The sequence below is a fragment of the Canis lupus genome, chromosome 14 (genome assembly GCF_011100685.1).
Source record: "Canis lupus familiaris isolate Mischka breed German Shepherd chromosome 14, alternate assembly UU_Cfam_GSD_1.0, whole genome shotgun sequence".
NCBI classification, from domain to species: Eukaryota; Metazoa; Chordata; class Mammalia; order Carnivora; family Canidae; genus Canis; species Canis lupus.
In genome coordinates, this window is record NC_049235.1 from 29131566 (window position 1) to 29147108 (window position 15543).

Sequence of the window (15543 nt, forward strand, 5' to 3'; positions counted from 1 at the left end):
ACCCTTAGGAAGTTCAAGGAACTAGTGCAAGAAGGACCAGGTGATAGATTGTTGTGGTTTCCTCACATCCATTAAGGCAATTAGAAAAACACCCAACAGCTTATAAATAAAGAGAGGCAAATACAAGTCTAATACTTCTCCCTGAATGACTTGAAATCTTTAAATAAGGTGTCATTCCACAAGATGGTGCAATTGAAATTCCAATCTCAGTGAGATTAGTTTTTTTGTTTTTTGGTAATTATTTTCTATCATGACAGAAAAGAAAACATGATTTTTAAAATACCAATGGAAAAAAAAAAGAACTATGACTCATGTTTAACAATTTTTGTAGTTGGTTTTATATCTTGTTGATAGTTCTTTCATACTTAACTATTTTTTTTAATTCTCCCTTATTGCTATATATCCTGATTATAGGAAAAATTATTTCAAGTTCGCTGGGGTACATCTATTACATGAGCTTTAAATTATCATTGTCAAATAGCAAGATTACTGTAGAGCTTTATATTTAGGAAACTTCTAAGAATGGCCTCATATTTGGGAACTTTATGTCACTACTATTTGAAAGCAAGCTCTACAAGTGTTATTTAATTAGTTGAGGCTTATGTAATCAGTCAATATTTATTTAACTTGGAAATGTACTTTATATTTCCAACACTGCATAAGTTAAATTTATTTGAAATTATAATGCATCCTCAGCCTGGGTAGATGACCTGCTATTGTTTTCAACAGACTCAGGATTGGATACTATGTCACAGAAACAAGTAAGATGGTCCTTTTATCACTGATATTAGACATCAACATCGTAGAGAAAATGACCCATTAGAGCATTTATATTTTCCATCTTTCTCTGAAATTACAATTAAAATCAATAGCTAGAAATGTAGAAGGGTATCAGTATAGCATTAGCATTTGAAAGTAAAGGAGGTATTCTGCCTCAGAAGTCAGAGAAGGTAACAGCTGAGCTTTAATTTAAAACCTCAAATAAACAAATCCCTTTCCTTCTTTTGCATTTACTAGATTGAGTGCCAGGTCATATATTTTTCTAAATGCAACTGCTACAAAAATCTAATTTGTTTCAAGTTTTCCCAGATTCATTAGGTGGAAGCTATGTGCTCCTTGTTCTGCCTTTTCCTACCTACCTGTTATTCGGATTTTCTCCATTTTCTTATTTCAATTTGTTTTCCAGAATAAACTCTTAATAGCAATTATCTAATTTATGTATTAGAAAATACCATTTCATGTTTAAATGATTACTTGTCTGCTTATATTGAAATAATTTTGTGGACTTACCAATTTCAGTATAAGAAGTTCTAGAATTATGCTGCATGTTAGATTTTGTTCCCAGAATTATACTACACATCAGACTTTGTTTCTAGAATCCTGCATGTCAGATTTTGAAAATTTCACTGTTGAACATGAGGAAAAAGGGCAATGATGCTAATTCTAAAGACTGCCATCTGATGCTTCAAATGTTCATAAATAATAACTTACTCATACTTATGATTTCTTTTTTCCAAATTTCTAGGAGGCTAGCAGTTTCTCTGCAGTCTTATAGTGCTGTGACAAATAGGAAGTTCATAAATGCTTCTTCATAATATATATACTTTTATAGGACAGCTAGAGCAAAGATAAGAGTAGACAGACTTATATTTCAAAAATACATATCTATTTTTACATACAATATGTTTTATATCCTTTAATTCTTTATTACTGTTTTATAAACTTTAGAAGCATGCCTTTTGTAAAATAGAGCTATCACATTAAGACATTCAAGTGTATGATTCAATATTCAACTGCAAACAGAAACTTTGATATTTAGATAGTTAAGTATGTGATATTATTTGCATTAGCCATTGTGGGAAATTTTTAAAGGAGTTAGTTTAAAAACATACAATTAGGAACTCATTTGAGATATCTCCTTAAAGGTTACTAGATAGCAAATGTTTGGATCCATTTTCAACCAATAAAAATTATCAAGGTATTAGTGTATGCATATATTTTTGTGAAATGTAAGATCTCAAATGCTCTAATCTTTTTTCAACAATTTTAAGATCCAGGTATAATAATGCAGCATGAAATCCTTTCCTTGTTTCTAAATTTAATTGATTTAATCACTGAATTTAAATGCTTGGAAATTGTTCTGCTTGCCGGTGTTTGAATGCCAAATACATCATCTACAGTTCTAAAATGAATATTGCAGTTTATATTTAGACAACTTAAAACACTGCCTTCTAAATCACCCCAAATAACCCATAGAAATGTCTAGAAAAATTGATAATAATGGATGACAATATTCCTTACAACAACTTTTAGAGAAGTATAACTTCTATAAGGCATAAAAAGTGTCAGGGTCTTACTATTTAAATGCTATTTGTGCACTTATCCAGGCAATACAATGCACAGCACACATAGATTAATCTCAACTCTTCCAGAACTCACCATCCCTGTTTTAAAGACAGACACGAAAAAGCCAGTAACCTCATTTATCTTCAGAGGCAAAGAAATTCACATTTTGCCAAGTTTTCACAAATACCAACTCATTTATTCTCTTTGATCAGTCTTGTTTGGACTGACTTGTTCTTCCCATTTCCTCAGAGTTTAAAAAAAAATAATAAAGTCATTTGATGAGGAGAGACTCCTTGTCAGCCAGTCAGATGCATAGTCCCTTTCCTTTGGCTTCTAAGAAGAATCAAAGATTTAGTCTTCCCCAGCACAACTCAAGAACATCAGAGAGGAAGGGAGAGGAGCATTAAGCCCAGAGAAAAGCTTCTTCTTGGGGAACTGAGACACAGTAATTTTATGCAAGATGATGAAGAAGAATGTTCACGATAAATATTCAAAATTAGGGCTATGTGAATGATAGGAAGTGGTGAGAGCTGTCATGTTAGCTTAGTGTGACTTTCTAAACTACTCTTTCCTATCTCACCTTTGCAATCTTTGCCTTATTCAAATACCTCCTGTATCATTCAGATTTGTTTTTTACCACATTTTTGCTTAAATAGATTTATTTCAAAACTAAAATTGAGGATACAATTACAAATTAAAAAACAAACAACAACCCAGCATCCCCTACAACAACTATAATAGTACATATTAAAACTACTAAACTTTAAAATATCCATCTGTGTACTGCTTAAAGCATTTCAATTTTCCCAGTGGAGTCTATGTCTCACTTCTGGGAAGTTCTCCCCAAATAAAATAATTAGCATTGGTAAATGGGAATGAAATCATTGAGAATTTCATGGTTAATATCATATGTAAATTAGTTTTTAAAATAAACTTTTGTGGTACCTGGCTAGTAGTATCCATGTGTGTGGTGGACAGCCATCTAGCTAATGAGGTTTCAAGCAGGAGGTCCAGCTGCTTCCACATAGTGTCTCCAATAGCTCCTGGCAAATATCTGAACCTCTTTTGTTTGAATATCATTACTTTTGCTTAGTGGTTTCAAACTTTTTAGAGTAGTTAACTTTTTTTTTTCAAATAATGTAACATTTAAAAATCAGTAAATGAAAGAAAATGTAGATTTTATTTGTACAAATAAATTTTCAAGGTTCAATCTGCTGATACTTTTAGTATACTCAATCCATGAGAATAACAGAGTTTTTCTGATCAACAGTTGCAGTGTCACTTTTTATCCTATTTTCATAAATTTCTGCATTTTATTTTGGATGTGCGACTTAAGAATATACTGATCCAGAGAAGTATGTGATTGTAAATGCTATGATATTATTCCATCTCATGTGGCTGTCTTAGACCATTCTGCTTTCGTTTCTGGAAAGTGGAATAGTTGGACTTGTATCTTCAAAGCTAAAACCATTAGAATAACTGTAAACTGTTCATATTACTTGAGAGGTTTTCACTGTTTGGTTAAAAGATACTTTTTAAAGGTCTTTTTAGAATACATGCATCCTTATGTTTATAGCAGCATTAGTTACAACAGCCAAGATATAGAAGCAGCCCAAGTATCCTCGATTAATGAATGGATAAAGCGAATATACAATGGAATATTATTCAGCCATAAAAAGGGCTCTTTAGCTGCAGCTGGAAGTGTGTTTATACCACATATCTCTAATAAAAGTACACTTGATGTATAAGCTAATACAAGCCTATTTTTGTGAGGTAGTTAGCTAATGCAATTTCTCTATGAGCAAAAATTTTTCTAAAAAGTCATTTCCATTTTCATTTAAAATACTAATTATTATAACTTTGTTTTCACTTCCACTGATTGTTATGTACTATTTATTACTTATTCCAAACAGACATATTTGAGCTCACGGGCCTTTTAATTGTGTGTGATTCACATGCACTGTGGTGGTAATGTACCCATCTGTACAATGATCCTCATGAAATACGCAAAGATATATATTTTAAAAATGATGATTGCAGAGCTACAGACTTTCTAATTAATGATATTTTTTACTCACTTTATTTATGTTTTCATTTACATGTAAATGTGTATGTCCAGCTATGAATATCTATCTTTTTATCTATCTATGGAGAATGAAGAAGATGAGGAGCAAGAGGCAGACAGGAAGCTCTCTTTATTTGGTAGCAGAATTTAATGATGTTAGAGTCATTAATACAACAAAATGTTTTTATAAAGCACACCTTAGTGTGTTTTTATTATAGTTTTTTCTATATTTCCCAAGTATAGCAATAATTAGTTTGAGCCAAGTTTTTACAGAACCTCTGAAGAACTGCAGTTATAACTCAGTGAAACAAAGTTCAAAAAATAATGGTTTGAAAAAAAATAATAATGGTTTGGCTGAAGGCCTTTATTTCTTTTAAAATGCAAATACCTCTACTTTGATCTGCAATCAGTCACTTATATATTAATGTGACTGACTTTATTAGATATCTTTCCAAGTCCTACATTTATTTTAGAAGAGGGGGAAGCAAAGATAAGCTCAGCAACCAAAAATCACGAGCAACCCTGAGTGTGAATAACTACTTGGCCTACTTTACGATTGTGCTTAAAGACCATGCTGACTATAGAGATCACACTTATTTGTATTTCCAAAAGCAAAAATGAAACAAAACACAAAAGATAAATCTACAAAGAAAATATCTACTGAATTAGATGAATCTGAATATGTTTCAGAATTGCATCCAACGGTTTCAGAATATTCTGCTAGAATGATACTGCAATTAAATGAATTACTTATAATTTTGGTCAACTTGAATTAAACCAAGCACAACATTTCCAACCAGTGAAGTTGTTAACTGAAGATACTCTGATCTTATGCTGTGAGTGTCCTCAAAAATTTCAAGCAAATTAATTGTGCTGGAATCCCAGAACATGTAGAGCATCATATAGACGAAGATTTAATTCTCTAAAACCTGATCCTGAATCTTTGGTCTACAATATGTTTTTAAATCGGAAAAAAAAAATTGTAAACCTTTTTTTAATTTAAATTCTTCTACTAAATAAAATGATTTATCTTTGTTATAAGAATCTAGTCATGGGTGCTTTCCCTATTCTTTGCTACCCACCTGAAGCTTTTTAAAGTTTATGAAAACAAGCATCCATTTCAATACAGTAAATATTTAGTTTAAACTTCAATTTTTTTGCAGTGGTATACCAGAAAAGCTGTTAATATTTCAAGAAAGTACTTCTTGAAAAGGAAATTATATCATAAAGTTTTTTGTATTTCTTTACATATTTTTAAGAGTGAAAAATATTAACGTGAATTTGGGCTAATAAACATGTTGAACTAGAATAGTATTTTTCATAATTCATTCTAAAGTCAATACTCATAATCATTTTATGTAAGTTTGAAAGTTTGAAAGGACATTTAAATTTGAAATACTGATAAAAGAAGAAATATTGATTGACTCTCACTTTTAATACTATTGTTTTTGTGTCAAGATACTGAAGACAAAATCAAAAGATAGAAATATGTACCATTTAGGAAAGGGATTTATGCAGATATTTTAAGTAGTAAATTTCACTTATTAAGTATGACATTTATGAGTTAACAAAATAAATCTGCAATCAAATCTTCAAAGGATTTTGAGTTACTTCTGCTTATTTTGTTGCCAAATATATCGAAATGAAAAAGAAAAAATCTACATAAAATTAATAAAAAAGAAATACTGGTTAATATATTATAGTCTATTTTTTATATCCAGCTGATAAGGTCATTTTTAGAGATAAAATTGTCCTTATCTTGGAATAAAACTACACTCAAACTACTACCATCGTTGTTTTCAAGAGAAGGAGCAAAAAGTTGAGCCAAATCAGTTATGAACATACACATCTGTTATTGCTCATACAATGACCTTCAAAAACTCTGATTTCCATTGTTTTCCCCCATGTTTGTACTGAGAAAAAATATATACCTGTCACAAATCCTACTGGTTCCCACTTTATTCTTTACCAACTCTATGGAGATATAGCCCTAATAGTTCCACAACATTAAGTAAGAAGACAAAATGGGAAGAGAGGTCTTTTCATACAGTTAAAGGCAATGACAGTCTATGACAATACTTCTGGTTGATTTGTCTATGCTGTTTTTCAAATGTGTATTCCTGAAAAAAGCATACAGAGGGCCATGAGTGAAGCAGCAAAGAGCAAACCTGCAGTAGCTCCATAGGGGTTGTATAGAATAGACACTTGTCCTGGTTGAGCATAATCATGAGTCTTATAAACTTCAATGGCTCAAAAGGTGAATGCAGTTGGCAGATGAACATTGAGAATAATTTAGATTTATATATGGAATATCAACATGCAAAGGACGTGCCAACTATTGGTATCTAGTAACCACATAAAATTGGAAATTGTTTTATATATATAGAAATTATATGGATTATTTTACTAGGTTTTACTAATCTTCATAGAAAACTATTAATGTTATATCTAAATATGAATATAACATTGATGTCAATAACCCCTGTGAAATGATAACTATGTCTCATTTTCTTCCTTTAAAATTCATATGGCACAAACCTACTCATTTCTTCTATGTACTTCTCCTTCAGAAAAAAAAAATTTCTTCATGTTTCCATATAGTTATACTCATTCTGAGTATGAAGCATTTTAATTAAGTTAATATAAATTTGCTTGTACTAAATTACATGACTCTTCAGAATTTACTTCTTTAGGATTACCTATATATTTAAGGGGCTTCAAAAGCTTCTGTCTTTGACAGCCTATAATAAGCACTTATTTCAAGACAATAATAACTAATACTTTCTCTATCAATCCTATCAATCTTTGTTACCCTCATGATCACCATATTCCATATAACAGAAGTAACTGCCCGCTATGGGAACTTGAATCAGATACCTGAAGACACCAAAAGATAAAGCTGTTTCCACCACCATGGAGCCTACCAACCATCTTCGCATTTTATTTTGCTATTTATTTTTAAAATATTTGTATTTATTTTTCTTGGGCCCATAAGGAGGCTAACCTCTCCATATTTTGTCTTTGTTACACTGAGCGGGCCAATATGCTTTCTTGGCTGTCTGAATGCCATTGATAGTATTAACTAGGTATACTCTGAAAAATAAAAGAAATATACATAAATTATTGGAAAATGACCAATTATTAGAATAGTACCAATTTGATGTCTTTGTCTATAAAATCTATCAACAAGAATTAGTTGTCATGCCTGAGTGTGACCTAAATTACAATGAAATTGAAAATTTGGATCCATAGCTATTCTATCCCATTTTATTAGTCTTTTATGATCTGTTTCCCAGGTCTCTCAATTGTTGTTATAAAATTTCTGGAAAAATAGCCTCAGATAACCAAAATTTCTTGTGGGGGTATTGAAACCTGTCATTATACGTGGTACCTAGAACAACAGCTTTATGTAAGATAACTTTGATGTCACAGCCTGAGTGAACAAAGCCAGGAATAAAAAATCTTGCAACACAACATTAGAAAAGCTTTAGCTTTAACAGGCCCTTGTTACAACAACGCAAACATCCTGACCAAGATGATCAGATTTCAGAACTTCTTGTGCAATATATTCCATATTATTATCCACTAAATACCCAGACGTATTCTCTTTTCTGTGTGAAGAAGAGTGAATAGAGTGAGATCCAAAGAAGGAGAATAAAGGGAAAAGAATCCATGAAAAATATAGCCAATTTATATATAATTTTAGAATATATTATGATCTCATTTAACCACATACACATATCTAATATTATGAAAAATATAACTGCATAAATATATAGACTACAGTGCAATGGAAAACTCTTTAATTTTAAAGCAGCCTTAGAAAGTGTATTAGAAGCAAGCTAACACAATTAAATTTGAGAAAAACTTACCCTGACTTGCAAACTTCAACTCTTTCGCATCTGTGAGTGTGGTCCTTTTGTCAGACCCTTTTTTCTCTATTCGGCGATGGCTTCGTCTTTTCTTAGACTCTCCCCAAAGATTGGATCCACCATGCATACTTGGTATATTCAAAATAGCAATTCCTTCCAGGGAGATATTTATTAAATCTATTTGTACTCCATCACACTAATCAGTAAAAAGGAAAAAAAAAAAAAAAGAAACAATAGGATGTTTGATCATTCCTTCCTTGATTTCCTCTTTTGCATTTCCTTATCTTTCAATTAGAGTTTTTAAGTCCAAGATCCTTTCATATTTAAATAAGCCTTTTGAGAACACTCAAATAACTACTCTAAATGTCAGTATAAAAGATAAAGTAGCCATGAACATTAATCAGTTATCGTTTAAACATGATCAAATTAAATCATGAGTCTATCATTGTTTACAGAAAACCATTGGTAAGGATACACATTAGTGTCTGTATAACCAGCTACAAATTTCCCATGTGTTACAAAGAGGTGGAGTCTAGGAAGTCTAGTCAATGTTCAGGCAGAAATTTTAATAACTGCCTCCTGATTAGAACACACTGCAACCCACTAATGGGGCAAAGTAAGGAAACAGAATTCATATTTCATGGTCTCACTTGCTTGGGCAGAGAAAGAAGTAGTTTAATAGTCTTTGAAGAAAAAAAAAAATAAAGTGAAAATCACTAGTTCAAAGAGACCTGAATTACATCAGGGTGGCTAAGGATGCTTTCTTGTACTAGATTAAGTTCTAAGCACAGTGTTAAAGGCAATGAGAGGCACCATTGTCTAAACGGATATGGAGAACTAGTGAGGCTGAGTGAGAGAAATGCCAAGAACAACAGTAAAAGCAATCTCTAATCCACCATTACTCCATAGCTACTGTAACAATAGATTGAGAAATAAAAAATAATTATTCAGCCAGATTTTATTTGTTTGCATGGTGACAAAACACCTTTTTGATTATGAGAAAAATGAAACTTGCAAACAGACAATGCTTTGTGATATTCAGAGTGGCCACTTTTTAATTTTTTGAATTTTCTGTTTGATTCCACTGATGCACCTGGGTGAAGAGTGGTAAGGCCATACTGTATTTTTGGAATTATTATTTATTTATTCATTTGCTTTGAGGTTTCTAAAGTGGTACTTATTATAAATTTATCCCAGATATCATTCTCCCTTTGTCAGTTGTAAGTAAGCTGATATGAGAAGCAATGCAAACACATAACACTTTGTTTTACAGAGAACTTTGTTAGTGAGGGATATACATTTCATAGATGAAAGTATATTTGTTGTGGGACTGTTTTATTTGCCATATCTTATTTCAGAAAAAAAAATCAAAACACTGATAATGACTTCATCTTTCTCTTTCTCATGGCAGCGATGATTTTTGGACCTAGAAGAGATAATGCTCCACCAGAATGAAATAACAAAAAACAAACAAAAAACATCTCTTTTTCCATATTTGCCTCTTCATACTAAATCTAATACTGCATCTTGTTCACTAAAATATAAAAACTGTGAAATAAAGCAAGACATCTTGAGTCTACTTGGCAGGGCTAGAAACAAATCTAGAGAAGGTGCCAAGTTTTCATTCAATTTGTTTCAAAGGGGGTGAAACCAAGGTCTGGATGATGCCTTTTTTTTCCCTAGAAACAAGTGATTTTTTCCTCCTTTTCATGTATTAAATTAAGATGATTTCTTTTTACTAAAGAATTCTGCTCATGTGTATACTCACTTACCGCTATATATACTAGATAAACAGATATTAATTTCATAATTAAAAGTAATCTTGTGTAAATACCCTGCAGGCCTCAATGAATCAAACACATACTGTGTGTCAGGCCTCCCACTGTCTTCAAGTGGAATGTACTGGCTGGATAATTAGATAGTACATATTTTTTAACCTTATTTGCATGCATATTATATCTTTTGCACACTGACAAGCAGCAGTAACAACAAAAGTCAGATTACCACAGGGAATTCCCACAAAGAAGTCTTCATTCCTTATAATTTGCAGCCTAAATTAAAATAATTTGATCTTTGACAAGGATGAAATGTCAAGCAGAAGGGGGTCCTCTACAAGCCACGGCCTGTGGCTTCTGAAATCTGCCTAATTTATGTCAGTCACTTCTTAATACATATTTAAGTATTACACGAAAAAGATGATAAATATGCAATCTGACACCTTTGGTATTTCCCTGCTGTTAATTTATAAAGGTCTGGCTTTCCCCAAACTGACTAAAATCATTTAAATAACAGAAGAATTGTGAAATAAGCTAGAGTTAGGGCCTGGCTTCCATTTTCACTCAATATTGAACACAGCAGGTAGTACACTAAGACAATTATTTGACTAGGCCTTAGAACCCCACTGTGACAAGTTACTTTCAGAATTAGTGAAGGAGTATTCCTTTGTTCATCTGCAGCAAAGGAGAGCAGTTGCAAATAGGCTTTTTGTTTTAATTGAACTAGGGGAGTTACATGCGACAACTGAAAAACATCAGTGTATACTATTATTCATGTTTTCACTCTTCAGAGTCTTATCACGTGTAGTTTCAAGGAAACAGAGTGAGTAGCTTTAGGAAAAATGAAAAAAAAAAAAAAAGTCCTTAAGTTCCCAAAGAAGGACTGATGAACAGTGAGGTTCCAAGGAGAGCAGGACAATGTACTTACATAAATTGCTATTTATTAATGATTTGTTTCCACTAGTTCTTGACCCCAGGTTACCTTCCTCTGTTTGCTTTAACATTATGTTCATTAGTCTGGAAAATTTCAGAGCTAGCTGTGATGGAGAGCAGGAATTGTAGCACACCAATTGAGTGCATGGAAATAAAAGCTGAGGTGAAGGCTATGAACTATAAACAAGTTATAATACTATGTCAGATAATATTTTCACCCGCTTTGAAGATTTATGATTTTTAAAAAGGTAGCTACAGAGGAAAAGAATATAAAAGCTTAAAAGCTAACGGCCTCAGTTAGTCAATAAATCCTGAATATTTTTATTATGTAGAAAAAAGGTCGTTAACATATAGTACTATGGGAGCTATTTGAAGAGGGCAATGTTGTGAGGCCATTGTCCATTCTTTTCAGTATTAAAATGGAAGATCTTATTCCAGACACAAATTCGCTTAAAATAAATGAAAATGGTTTAAATTCTTCTGCCAGTGTATTTAATCTGCATTTACAAACATTGCATCATACTTTTTAGAGGTGTTAAAGACAAACTTTGAAAAATAAGTGCATTGTTTCAGGTTCAGTTAATATGTTATTTGATAGAAAAATTCAAATTGTGAAGAACTTTGGACAGCTGTTAAGCATGGATAAATTTGATGAGGTTCAATTAATGATACACTGTAAATATTTTTTTCCATAGCAAGTCTAATTCTATGCTCAGGTCAAATAAAAGTTATACACAATTTTATTTAATTAAACATAAAAACATTGCTTTGTTCATTACATAAAGTAGCATGGAGTAAAATGACTTACATAAGCCCACTCTTAGAAGAGTTTCTGCAAATTCATTTGTAATTCTTAAGGCAAAATTATGTATGTGTTTGCAGAAAACAACAGTAGCAAATCTACAGATTAAAATAAACATGTACACATAAGTGGCCTCAAAGTTTCTCTTCTGATATTTGAAGGCTGTGTGGTGCTCTGTATCTTCCCATGAGTAAGCTTGATGTTTTCTGAAATGCATTTTATAAGTTTTATCTACAAAACACAGTCTGATACAGGGGCTCAGGATATGCCTTTTAGGTCAATTTACTCTGAGCTGGCAGTCCAGGGGTGGTGATGGAAGGATTAATTGTAGGTAAACAAGATATCTTTCAGAGCAGAAGGGAAGCCAGTAGGTGCTTATAAGCAAGAGAAAGATGGAAGCAAACCCATAAAACAAAAAATTGAGGACTGAACACAGTTGTTGAACACATTGATAATAATAAAATACTGCTGGCTCAAGATATCCAGTATTAGCCTTAAGTATTAGCAGAAACTAGTTTAGTTTAACATGTTTTTCTTTTGTAGTATACGCTGTGAAGACTAAAAACTATTGCTAGGATATTAGAATTCTTACCAGAAATTATCTTATTAAAAATAACTTCTGGGCGGCTCAGTGGTTGAGCATCTGCCTACAGCTCAGGGCGTGATCCTGGGTCCTGGGATTGAGTCCCCCATCGGGCTTCCCGCAGGGAGCCTCCTTTCCCTCTGCCTGTGTCTCTGCCTCTCTCTCTGTGTCTCTCATGAATAAACAAATAAAATCTAAAAACAAACAAAACAAAACAAACAAAAAACTGGTAAACACAGAACGGAATATTCACTTTTTGGTCATTCAGCCCCTTTTAACTTGTTTCATTTCTCCCTCATTCTCCTAAGAAAAATTATGATGATTTTATCATAATAAACTAAACTATGCTCTACCCTCACTACATTTCTTATTTTTTTCTGAAATAAGAAGTTATCTTTTGTTTTGGATTTAATGGGTTGACTCCTGTTTTTATTGACCAACTTTGTGAGGTCCACATTTTTACTGTTTGCTTTCATTATTGCTTCTATAATTTCACTGACAAAAAAAAAAAAAATCACCTGAGAAGCTTTAAGTGTTCTTATCAAACACACACACCAAGAGGGTATGATGGTTATACTGATGGCACTTATTGTGGTGATGGTTTCATGGGTACATACATATCCTCAAACTCATCAAGCTGTACCAATTAAATATGTAGAGCCCTTTGTATGTCAACCATGCCTCAACAAAGTGATTTAAAAAAAAAATACCCATTCTCAGTTTCATCGCCCTCTGTCTCCCCACTCCCCATTTCAGACTGTGGTTTGGTACTGCTATGACCAGACGGAGGGGCTCTAAACATGTGTTGAAAGAGTATCCAGGGTAATTGTGATACACATAGAGCAGGGACTGAGCTGTGGAAGTCTGCTCCCGGTTTTCCAGATTACTGGGCAGTAACAGTCTTAATTGTAGAATTCTCCTAATTTATTTTGTAACCTGATGCTTTTTGCCCTTTGTTAATTCATGAGATCATTTTGGTTTTATAGAAGTAATTAGTCATTAAAACAAATCTTAGTATCTTGGAAAGGAAATTCTAAATCTTAAAATATTCCATCTTTCCCAGACTAATTGACAACCAAAAGACTGGAATACTTTGGAAAGTGGGCTGTTTTATTCTCTCATGAATTTTGCCTTGTCCATGGAACAAATTATAAGTTCACAAACTTTATTGATGTTGTGAACCAGATGTTGACCTTAGTTTCTTAGGTGTACATCTATGCCCCGAATAGTGTAATACAAACTGCTTTTAACATATTATCTGGTAATTTTAAAGCTTTTCATTTTATTATTTCTTTTTCTTCTTTAACAAAGTTAGAGAATAATTGAAATTTTTAAATCTGAAAATTTCAACTTTGCTAATCTCTCTTTCATACCATATATATGTATTCATATATGTTATATATCATATATATCTTCCCATATTATATATCCGTATATATATTATAGATATGTACATATAATTTCCAATTTATTTGTTTCCTTAGATTTTAACATTTTGGCAGTAATGCAATTCTTGTTACTCTTAAATTATTAAATAAAATGCTCATCTGCTTATCTCTATAGTGGAGATATATTAGGATCTCTGATAGGATTTTGACAAAGACTTAAATCAGATAATGTACATACATTGCTTATACCAAGAACAAGGTATAGTTAATAATAGATGAAACATTAGGTATTATTATTATCAACTACTTTCCTATGATATTCAATTTTTTCCAAAAATGCACCCTTCTGGAAATAGTTTTCTATATGAAAGAAGAAAGTGAAACAAAGGATGACATGGCAAATAGTTTGTTTTGAAGAAGCTGCTGATAAAACATACATCTACTTGAAGTACTCTCATACTTTTATTCTCTGTTATATTTTTTCAAATAATAGTTGGTATAATTTTAGGCCAAGTAGGGAACAACAGCAAACAGAATCAAATTTCCAAATTGATGTTTTTGCTATATTTAATTATAAAGTAACCTTGAGGGCAGAAAGGCATATTTTGCTAATATGATAGACTGGATTCATTAAAAAATGAGTAGAGGAGCAGGTTTTTGCATTACTATCTATTCTATACACACAAACACACATACACTGCCACCCACAAGTTTTAGAATTGATATAAATATGTAAAAATTACAACAGTATTTATAAGATACACAACAATAAAGTGAGGAGGGCACAGTGCTAGTTCTGATTTATAAATGCTATTGTGCTGGACGCCAGAATAAGCCAGCAAATGCAGAGCTGGGAAGCCAGATTTGGAGGGCTTATAGAAGCATGATCCTAGGAAGAATAACTTATTCTAGTTGCCCAGATTACTTGGAGAAGCATTCTAAATAGTTTTTCTATAAAATGTAAAAAGCTCTGGGGAACAAAACCACTCAATTTTATCATTATAACTTTTTTTTTTTTTTTCTGAGAGAAAGAGAGTGTGTGTGTGCATGCAAGAAGAGGGGGGAGGGGTACAAGAAGAGACGAGAGAGAATCTTAAGAGAAGAGAGAGAATCCATGGCCAGCATGAAGCCGGACCAGAGACTAGATCTCACACTCCTGAGATCATGACCTGAACCAAGGTCAAGAGTTGGATGCTTAAAAAAAAAAAAAAAAAAAAGAGTAAGACACTTAATGGAGTAAGCCACCCAGGTGCCCCAAAACTTTTTATTTTCATAAAAATGTCCTTTTATTTTCATTCAAATGTCCTTGGCTATATTTCCTTAATCTGTTTAAAATTTTTTTTGACATACATAATATTATACTGTAGATCTAGACTTTATTATTATTTTTTAAAGATCTTATTTATTTATTCATGAGAGACACAGATTGAGAGAGAGAGAGAGAGAGAGAGACAGGCAGAGACACAGGTAGAGGGAGAAGAAGACAGGCCCCACGCAGGGAGCCCAACATGGGACTTGATCCTGGGACTCCAGGATCACACCCTGGGCCGAAGGCAGGTGCTCAACCACTGAGACACCCAGGGATCCCTCTAGACTTTATTATTTTAGAGCAGGTTCAGATTCACTGCAGAATTGAAGGGAAGGTACAGAATTTCCCGTCTAATCCCTGCCTCTACACATGCACAACCTCTCCATTTATCACCATCCCAACTGAGTGGCCCATTTGTTACAACTGATAAACCTATAATGACACATGACAACCAACTAAAGTCCATGGTT

At 32.6% G+C, this 15543-nt stretch overlaps 1 protein-coding gene across 7 annotated transcripts in view; it reads right to left on the bottom strand.

Moving 5' to 3' along the window:
* The window catches only part of DGKB (diacylglycerol kinase beta), a 701584-nt gene that overhangs the window by 173052 nt on the left and 512989 nt on the right, over nucleotides 1-15543 (bottom strand). For all 7 annotated transcript variants that reach the window (XM_038556980.1, XM_038556977.1, XM_038556978.1 and 4 more), the window contains one exon: nucleotides 8284-8479. In XM_038556980.1, the coding sequence (XP_038412908.1) occupies nucleotides 8284-8479 (196 nt within the window). The remainder of the gene's footprint in view (nucleotides 1-8283; nucleotides 8480-15543) is intronic.